This window comes from Antedon bifida, chromosome 3 (assembly GCF_963402885.1).
Source record: "Antedon bifida chromosome 3, ecAntBifi1.1, whole genome shotgun sequence".
NCBI lineage: Eukaryota > Metazoa > Echinodermata > Crinoidea > Comatulida > Antedonidae > Antedon > Antedon bifida.
In genome coordinates, this window is record NC_136228.1 from 30,188,424 (window position 1) to 30,199,843 (window position 11,420).

Sequence of the window (11,420 nt, forward strand, 5' to 3'; positions counted from 1 at the left end):
TGTTGTAAAATGATTTCATTTGTTATCCTCGCGCAACATTATTATTGCCATCAATTTCAAGATGAAAATAATGCTTATTCTTAGATTTCTTCTGAAGTGTAAAAATTGTGTTTTTTTTTCTTTTTCATTTTTGGATGACAAGTTTCATTACAATGTTAAGTTATACAGCGAGTTTTTTTTTCTGTTGCAAAAATCAAGATTTTATTATAATTATTAACCAATTCTTGGTACTGTATCTATAAATAGTATGGTAAATTGTATGATAGTGACAGTCATGTATCACATGTGATACCTGTATCATACTGTAAGCCTACTGTAAGCTACAGTAACTCTTTACATAAAATAAAGGAAACACAAAATTTGAATATTACACTGGGCATAAAATGAGAAATGAGTTTACAGAGAATCAATAGAAACCAAATGTTCATCAGTAAGTTATATGATGAAAATAATTATTCAATAATTTTAATGTAATTAATAACCTCAACAAAATATGGATGTTGTCATGGATATGTATATTTTATATGCAAATGCCAATAAATGGAAGTAATTTTCAACTGATGAATGAATGAATGAACGATGTACAGTAGGTCACACATCAGCTTAAAATTATTTGGAAATTTTTCAGAAACTTTACCTAAAGAGCTATGTTTATTAATACCATAAGTAAATATTCATTCTAATCACAAAGATCATTTTGGACATTTTGGAAATTAAAGATATAGTAGTATATCACGTTTTGTCTGGTGGGCAAGTGTGACATCAAGCTACTCTTTCCAACATTGGATATTCAACAACATATTAACCACATTGATTCAAACAACATGTAAACAGACCCAAAATCACCAATCAAAATCAAATTTATGGCCCGATTAAAACTTACTTTCAGAAAGTGCATCGAACCGACAAAAATCCCAAAGCTAAATTAAGGTTGAAGAAATGAAATGGAACACTTTATATCTACTCAATAATCAGAAATTAATTGATTCAGTCCTTAGCATTGATTACAACTTCAGTTCGTATTTGTTTACGCAACTTGTGAAAACAGTGATCGAGGCAAGGCAGTGCCTTTGCTGACGTTATGCCACGCAAAACCAACAAAAACAAAGTCAGCATGAAATTTTGAATCAACACAATTGGGGCTAAACAGCAGGAGGCAGGTTTTAGAGTGATTTATATTCAGGAGTATGGACACCTTTTGCTCCATGTGCCCTGAGCAGAACAAAATGCAAGATGCATTATGGTATATCCAGGCTTCCTACAGTAGATACAGTTTAATAACTTGTTTATTCCAACAATCGTTATAATAAAAAAAACAGCTGTCATGATTTCGTGATCAATTCGTTGGAATATGACCACTAAAAAGTAAATACATTTTTATACAGATGTGCTATACGTATTTTGTCATATGATTATGAAACTCTACGAATTTAAATGTATAATATTAATTAAATGAATGTTCTTTTTCAATTAAATTACTGAAATGAGTGAACATCCTACTGTTGTATAATTCTAAAAACAATATTTATGACAATAAACAGATAAAAAATATCACTGAGCTGGACTAGTAAAATAATTAACTAATTTGGGAAAGCCAATCTTTGTTATGTACATGAAGAGAATAAATATTATTTATATTTCCCTTACTGTACCTGATTACTGTATATTTTAAACTGAAATTTCAAACAACCCTCAAGTGAGGCCAACATTGTTGAAATAAACATTTAATACCTATGAAAAATAACCAGCTCTTAAGATTTTTCACTAAACTCTATTATTCAAAATAAATATAAACTTTAATAGTATTGACCGTATATATCGAAAGGGGATACAGTATCTTATTAGTTCTGAAGGTACTATTCAATTCAATTCAACTTTATTTCAGACAAACTGTCCATATGAAACATATAAATACAATAAAAAATAATACAAAGCATTATGTGACAACCGTCATGGAGAGAGGACTAATACTTATTTGTTGACATATAGTGCCTCTTAAAATATGTGGATTATGTTTTGAGGTTTATTGGATGTAGACTGTAGACATTATTATATTATTGATTACTATAGTTTACAAAACAACACATTATTATGGCTATACTGATACTAGTTAACACAATATAATAATAATATCTATTATTAGATTAAAACGTTTACAGCTACTAAGAAAATTGGCACATCATTTTGAAAGCCAAAAATACCTAGAGTAGAGTAACCCCCAAAACTCTAAATAAACTGAACCTAACCCTCTAAATAATCTGTCATTCTCAACAAAAACAATGTGGTCAATTTCGTTGGTAGCTGTAAACAATACATAATTAATGTGCGTTTCATCTACTGAAGGTAAGTCAAACACAATCTTTAAATAGGATTTTCCGTTCCATTTAACTGCAGGTTTTTATTGACTGCATCATGTAGATACAGTTACTATTAACCAGCATGTCAACATGATACTGTTAGTGTTACTATAGTTAGTGTAACAATTATGGATTTGAACTTTACTGACCTTTCATACAAATTTACATGGAATACTGTTCCTGCTCTAAGGTGTACAATGAGAGTGAGAGTTGAATCTGATATATTCACAGAGAATTATAAATTAAAATTTATATTCAGAATATAAGATACATTGTTCCCCTTAAAAAATGGGGTTTTTTTTCAATTTTTTTTAAATATGCCATTTTAATGTAATAGTTATTCACTTTGACCAAAACTAAATCGAAAAAAAAATTAATTATTTGCCTGAAAAAAATGTAATTTAGAGCAAAAAATACTTAAATTGTCTGCGAGACAATGGTTTTTGGTTAAAATTAACTGTTTCTTTTGTCTTCTTATAAGTGAAATTATTACTTTATTAAAACTGCAAAATGTGCTATTCAAAATCTGATTTTATTAATCTTCATTTTTCATGTTTTTGGGGGACAATACATCTTTAATAAAACTATAACATTTTTCCATTTGAACAAAAAAATGAATATTAATTTCTGAATTTTCTTTGAGCGGTTTAGAATTTCTCCTTGTCTGTTAAACATGAAATAAAACTGCACTGCAGTTGACAATTGTACAATTTTCTTAATAATAATAATAATAAAGTCATGTTCCATAAAATCAATACTTACCAGTGGTAATATATAATTACAGTAGTCTATCAATCTGGATATAATTAGTCTATTACTACATAAACATACAGAAGCGTAAATCGTGAATTAAAATTTACTCGTCGGTAACCTTCTACAGATCCTAAATCAATACGAATCTTAGCCAATGTTGATTTTCCAATTATACTGTACTACTGTACCAGCCATGTTACTAAAATAGATTTATGATAAAAAGAATATATATCTTATGTAACAAATTATGATAAATTTATTATGCTAATTACTGAAAATATAGGAATTTAATGAATTTTTAGGTATTTCTAGTTTAGGATTGATACTAAATTGTTGGCGATATTAATACTGTATGCATATTCATGTACATACAGTATATTACAGTGAAAGTGGTTTATAGTACTGTAGGAAGAAGGGAAACGGTATATTAAGAGTTTAAATTCAAGTGCTAAATGGCTTTAATATTTCCCTTTTATTTGGTAGACTTTTATTATCTTTACTTTAAAAACTATTTTTATCAATTATTTATGCATTTTATTTATTTTGCATACACAATATAAAATGTTTCTGATATTTGTTTATGAAATTCTAAAAATTGTTTATAAATTATAATTTGTAATTTTTTTTTAAATGTACAAATATATGCAAAATATTAATTAATAATATTATGATAATCTAAATATAAATTATACAATATTTTTGTGAATAATAATTATTGAGTCGAGCTAATCTAGTAACTATTTATTGATTAATACTGTCATTAACATGCATTTTAATTACCTTGTTTATGAATTATGTAAATTATTTTTGAACAAATTATCACAGGAGTACAGTATGAAGATCTAAAACTTGCAATTAATTTAATTTCGGCTTACAATAAATCAAACCCATGCATGTAATGAATATCCTCTTAGCCTATGCATAATGTTATTTATAAGTCAAACGATAATTTATGATATAGGTCTGGTATGTGTATAATGCTAGGCTTGGATTCTTACAGCTTTCAGGCAGTAAACATACAGAATAGGAATGTCTTTTAGTATGAAGCTCAACTGCTTTCCAGATTCTGTCAAAATCGGATATTATATAACTCTTTTTCTTCAGTCAATAGTGTACATGTTCAATAACAATAACATGTGCTAAATGAATAGTTTTTTCAACATTTTCTTTAAAAAATATACCCAGAGAACCCAGTGAATGTTCTTTTTACATTCATTTAAATAATAATTTAGTTATTTTAATAATATTATTTCAATAAAAAGGGAACTTAAAGAATGACAATAGTCTGGTATTCCATTGGAATGAAGCAGAGGTTATACAGACTGTACTAGACAGACAAAATGTTGTTTCTTTTTAATGCATACAGTACTGTAGTAGCTTCCAAAATGATTTTACCAAACCAAACCCATACGCTTGAACTTTATCTGATCTCATAAAATTAGTTATGACCAAATTCCAATTAAAACCACACAGGGTTGGAGGAAGTGGTGATTAAACATGATATAAAATGTGATCAATAAACTTTTTAAATGCACACTTCTTCAGGAATCCCATACAGTACTGTATATGTCTAACAGTACTGTAGCATAGTAATCATACTAGTAATCATACAGTAGTATACAGTAAGTACCACATACAGTAGTAACACAGTACAGTATGTCAGGAAGCATTACACAGTATCATACAAAGTACTATCTGTACAGTACAGTAGTAATTTCTGTAGTACGTAGTACTGTAAGTAACACACAAACGTACTGCATACAAGTGTACAGTATACAGCACTGTACAGAAAGTACCACACAGTAGAATACAACACAGTAAAAATAGCACACAGTATAGCACACAACAGTACCACAAATTTACTGTACAAGTTGTAAGAAAGTACCACACAGTAATTATACTGTATACAGTAAGTACCACGCAGCAATATTACAGTAGTAGTAACAGTAGCACACATTTCAAAGTACTACAAAAATACAGTGTTGCGCTTTAACTTTTAAAATATTGTTGAAAAATATACAGAAAATGGAATCTATCAATGACAACAAGTACTTTAATTACACTACTATTATAAATTAATTTTTAGCCAATAACAACTTGATACACTGGTAAAAAGTAGATTTAATATGACATTGACAGAGACACGATGTATACACGGTAAGTGTGCAGTTATTGACACAGCAGAAGAAAACCTCTTTGAAGTTGCGAAGCAATGAACCTCATCAATATAAAAGTAAACGTATGGTATATTCATCGCGTAGGTAATTGATCATCAGTTTAGAGATGAGAGGAATCCAGGCTGTGTAAAGATGATGATGAAGCTGGCGATAAGGTCTTCTTAAGGAGTTCACAAGGCTTTTAAACCATAAACAACTTAGCATAATAAAATCCACATTAAACTAACAACTACAAACTTAAACACATCTCTTGGCACTATAGGAATTACGATTAATAATTATGTAAGAATATGAAGATATTTTCAGGCTTGGCGTCAGAAGGTGAAGACCCACTAATCAGTCATTTACTGTACTGTATCTCTAAAGAAATCTCAGTTTAGAGATGAGAGGAATCCAGGCTGTGTAAAGATGATGATGAAGCTGGCGATAAGGTCTTCTTAAGGAGTTCACAGGCTTTTAAACCATCACAACTTAGCATAATAAAATCCACATTAAACTAACAACTACAAACTCTCTCTGCACTATAGGAATTACGACTAATAATTACGTAAGAATATGAAGATATTTTCAGGCTTGGCGTCAGAAGGTGAAGACCCACTAATCAGTCATTTACTGTATCTCCAAAGAAAACTGCTATAAATCTTTGTTTTTTTAAATAACTACTGAATGGCATGACTTGTTCATTAGTACTGCTGGTGTACTGTAATAAATTGTAGATTATTTTAATTAAAAATTCACTACAGTAATGAAAAGCTGTTGATAAATAAATGTAAAAGATACAGTAGAAGTATATTTCAGTTAACTGTATACCATATTGTACTGTAAATAAGGAAAACAAAAAACATAAGGCATTTAAGGGTCCCTCTCCAAAGAACGGAGAAATTTAATTTTAATTTGTACTGTAAAACATTATTTAAAATCGGTTCTTTTTTGTGTTAATTTTATCTGTTTAAAGCATTTTACAATTTTTTAAACTGAAGTTTCTTGTCAATAGAAACAGGCCCGAAGTGTATATAAACATTATTGACCAATATCAGAAGAACTTAATTTTAGGTTAACGAACTGTAAAAGGTACAGTAGTAGGAAATCCCATTGATGTGTTACAGACGAAACCAAGATTTTAACCATGAACATGAATGAAAAAATTAGTTAAATCCATGAAGCTATAGGATGTAAAACATTACAGGGAATGTCATTTGATTAGCACCAGGAAACCACTAGCAAACCACCAGAAACAGGTCTACATACAACATACAGTACAGTTGACCCGCATCCAAGACCCATGGATTTGACCCTGTTCACAGTGGTGACCACTTTAGCGAAGTTGCTTATTCCAATGACACATCGACAGACAACGAGGGCGCATTGTCTGTCTTACTTGTAGTCGAACACGATCTACACAGCAGGAACCAATCAAAAGGGGATTTGTGCAGATTATGTTTTGAATTACATACCATGGTGGTCAGTGTTGTATCCCACAAAACAAGTATGTTATTTCTGAGACATTGAACTCTAACATGGCTTAACGAGGAATGTTATAATTTTAGAACACTCCTTAATTGTATGTATTGTTTGTACTATTGCATCGTATGAATCAATTAACAAACTTGAACATACCTTGTAAGTTTACAGTACTGTCCAAACATAATGAAAAGTTAATTTCTTATTAATAAAAAAAAAGACATTCACAACTAAAATACTGTAAACCTTAATTCAGTTAATAATGAGAAAAATGTATGTACTGTACTAACATTTAGAATTAATTTTAAAATTTGAGGTTCAGATGTGGAAAAGTTTACATTACCACAACACACAGTGGATGGGCTATACAAAAATAATGTCAGTCATCACGGTTATTTAATGTATGATACAATAGTGTTAATAATATCCAGCGGAATTACTGTATATTGAAAATTAGAGAAGCCAGGTCACAAAAAACCCATACAGTACTAGAAGATAGCCTTAATTAGCTAATTATAAAGAGACTAATTTATTAGTTTAATGTGACCTTGTAGGTTATTAATGAAGCAAGTTTCATCAAATTAACTTGCCATTCTTAATTTCTCATACTCCATTGTACTATTAATTATACTGTAGTATTAAGGCATTTATTAACTTATAGTACTTCAACTTTTGTAAAAGATGTTTTTAAGCTCGGTCTACACTATCAAACTTTATGTGACAACAAAATGTGATGTCATAGCACTACCATATTTGGGAATATCATTACCATTATGATATTTAGGAATATCACTACTATATTTGGGCACATCCCACTTTTTTGTCAAGCTAGTTTGATAGTGTAGACAGAACTTTAGATTCCTGTGCAACGACCAAATAATGGCATGATGTTTGAGACTGTTCCAAAATCCAAGCATGCCTTTTTGTATAGCATCACCTTTAAAAAACAAGATTTAACATTTTAAGAGACAAATTACAGTAATAAAAATTTACTTCAGAACAGTACAGTACTGCAGATTCGTTATAAAAAATTATGAATGTTTTGTATTTGTTAAATGGAGAGATCTATTGAATTTTCATTTGAAATGTTTCTATTCAATGAGGTAGAGTGAATCTTTACTCATGAAAATATTTTTCCCATTCAACTCATAAATTCATAATTGTGCACTTTATTGTATCATGTACTACAGTATATTATTAATATTTTATTGTTCAAATTATAATTTGGTAATATACTTTATACAATCCATTCTACTACAGTATAATACTGTACTGTACTTAAAAATTAATATTTTTGAGAATTGTGTGGTCAGTCTTACTGTCACCAAGGAACATAAACAACATCCTTTATAAGTACAGTATGCCATAAAGTTAACATTCAAACTACATAATTAATAAAGGTACTGTATACTAGACAAGGTAGTCGGATATGCATGAAGACAAACTACTGTAATAATGCACATGAACTATTTGAAAAGTTCAAACTAGTTTATTTTACTAGAATAGGAAATGGAACGTCCAGTGTAATCGGTCTCTGGGTAGAGATTCAAGTTTTACTATTGTACATTTCTAAGATGTATAATTAGCTCCCTAGGAGGTAGTATTCATGGTCTGATTGGTTTTATATTTGTCGATTAGTTTATAGCCTACTACACTGTTTAATTCACAATAGGAGGTATTTTAACTAGGCCAATTTGGACTTGGTGTGTTGTTTATAAGGAGGATTTGAGATAAATAAGTACAGTACATCTGTACACAAAAACTGTATATAGTCTAAAGCTCTGTCTACATTATTTAACTAGTTGTACATGCCCAAATATGGTAGTGATATGCTTAAATATGGTAGTGATATAACATATCATTTCCATATATGGGCACATCATACTTTTTTGTCACATAAAGTTTGATAGTGTAGACAGAGCTTTACAGCTACACATATGATTGAACTTTAGATAAACAATTTTACACAGAAAAAATACTGTACAGTATACTACCTTAGGTCTACAGGTAAATTACCACACACATTAATATGGTTAAATTTTAGATAAACAATTTACACAGACAAAAATACTGTACTATATATAACAACAATCAAAGAGTAATATCTAATACAATATGTCCAAGCTGTACTTAATACAATATCAATAAAGGTTGATTTTTTAGCTTTATGTGTAAATAGCCCAAAATCAATATGAACAAAACCACTAATATGTTTAATTTCCTGGCATTCACTTTGATTATGGTCTTTTAAATAATCAGATATTTCAGACTGACCTTGCATTCATTTAATGCAAATTATTGGATTACTGTAGTACATCTCTAAAATTTAGATCAATGAGTATATTGTTTCATACAGGGTTAACCTTGGCCATTGTCTAAGATGTTGTACAGTTATACTGCAGTCAACTTTTGGTCCTAGCAGTCATGGTGCTATTGTTACAGTTTACAGTACTGTAAGCAAAACTTTGGACTTGGATTGATGAACTTTAGGTTGTGCTTTAATGCTATTAAGCTGGCTTCATAACCTCTACAAACTTTCAATTTGGACTATGTTCTGAAGTTTGTACCCTCAATAATTAACCCAATGTCCTTTGTGAACTAGCAAGGTGTGTTGTTACTGAAGGATCATGCTGTCGACATTTAAACAAACATACCATAACGATAAAATACAGTAATATTTTGTTTTACATAACTTTAATTTTGCAATCACATACAATGATAATTATCGTGATACTTCATAGACTCGGTCAAAACAATTCCCTATAGATGCATAGGCTATAGATGCAAAGAAATGATGCTGTATTTTATTTGTTTTACCTGTACAGTAGTACAGTACAAGGTTTACATAACAATTGGCTAATTAATAATTTGGAGTAAATTGGATCATTGCAATAGAGGCTTGATTTTGTTTTGTAAACAACTACTGTATATTGCATGCCGTCTACTTTGAATAGTCATTCATTTACATTCTGCAATCGGCCACTGTGCAGAATTGTAAAATTCTTTATTTTGTTAAGTTTGAAATTCTTTTAATCAATGTATCCAAAAAAAAAAATATCAAGGTCAATTGGGAAGGTAAACAGGTAGCTTCACTTCCTGATTCCACCATGGAGCTATAAAATTCCATGCTCATTTTCTCTTGCACTGTAAACTGAACGGATTTAAAATAAATAAAAATAAAAGCATTTATAATGCGCTATATATCGTGTATTACATATAAAAGAATTATTGCATTGTATAATAATAATAATTTATTTGGAAGCTACACTTTTAAAACAGTGGCACACTTCTTGAATGAAGGTACATCCAAAGTAAAATAAAAGTTAGAGGGGAAAAAAATGATTTAAAAATAGGCCTATTTACAGTACAAGGATAATTTATTTGGAATAATAATTTATTTGGAAGCTACACTTTTAAAACAGTGGCACACTTCTTGAATGAAGGTGCATCCAGAGTAAGTAAAATAAAAGTTAGAGGGGAAAAAAATGATTTAAAAATAGGCATATTTACAGTACAAGGAAACGTAAACTAAATTATGTACAAGATATAAAAAAATGACTGACATTAACAAAAGTAATACTTTTTCTTGTATTAACTCTTAATTGAAGTAATATAATATATGCCTCTATCTATACTAACTATCTATTAATAATTTTTTTGCACTACTGTACTGTAATGCATTTCACATACCTCTCCCCAGTTTAGGGTCAAATGACTTTGGCAACATTAACTGATTCTTAATCTTTACAGTAAATAGATTAATACTGTAGTATTGTTTTCTGCCAATAATAAAGGACCTACCCTCTGGGCAGTCTATAACTAGGCTGGATTTATATAATTTAAATTTAAAATGTATATTTATTTGTGAAATAAAAATTTGAGATATAATATACTGTACATGTGCAATGTAAAATCTCTGCAGCACAAAAACGAGTAGGGCAATTCAACTATACAGTCTAGGCTAGTAAAACTATGTGTTTATACCTCACAATTTGCGTATTGGGTAATTTCAAGGCTAGGCCGACAGCTAGCCTGGGAGAATGTGCAGCATACAGGAAAAAGAGCTCAGCTCTCACCGCTTAGTGGCTTACGGGGAGCCAGCGATAATTTGACCAGCACCCGAGAAGCAAGGAATAATATTTAGCTCACTAATTTAACAGACTGTCATTAGGATTCAGATAACTGCTAAGTTTTACTTACCTTCTCTTGCTTTCAAATACACCGTATTTGCAACAATATTTTCTAACTCCATGGGTAGTTTTTTATAGTCCACTAAGCACCGAAAAGGTTGAGAAACACATATCAGACAGGCCAACTTCGTGGTTGAACAGAATCACTATCGTCGATAGCCTCTAAATAGTGCGTGCAGGGTGTGGTAGATTTTACTTCCCTCCACCATCACAACATAGGGCAATCTGGGAGATAGTAATAAATCTTTAACGATTATCAAACACAAGTTACGTGAAGATACACAATTTGTTTAACAATAATCCCTTTTTATCATACATATTAGTTTTATTAATAAATTTGCAATTAAATGTTATTAAAACGTATTTATTAAACGTCAAACTGTGTGTCTCAATATATATTATAAATAACGCCCCTGCATAATTTTGAAACATTCCAAAAAAGAGGTCAAAACGTCACTCACAACCTTTATTTATAGAGGGAG

General features: G+C 30.0%; 1 protein-coding gene across 1 annotated transcript in view; it reads right to left on the minus strand.

Moving 5' to 3' along the window:
- Window positions 1–11,219, minus strand: part of LOC144837352 (G protein-coupled receptor kinase 5-like) — a 63,745-nt gene extending 52,526 nt beyond the window's left edge. Inside the window, exon 1 of the mRNA XM_078692421.1 lies at window positions 10,949–11,219. Within this exon, the coding sequence (XP_078548547.1) occupies window positions 10,949–11,000 (52 nt within the window). The 5' untranslated portion in view covers window positions 11,001–11,219. The remainder of the gene's footprint in view (window positions 1–10,948) is intronic.
- Between the last annotated feature and the right edge of the window lie 201 nt (window positions 11,220–11,420).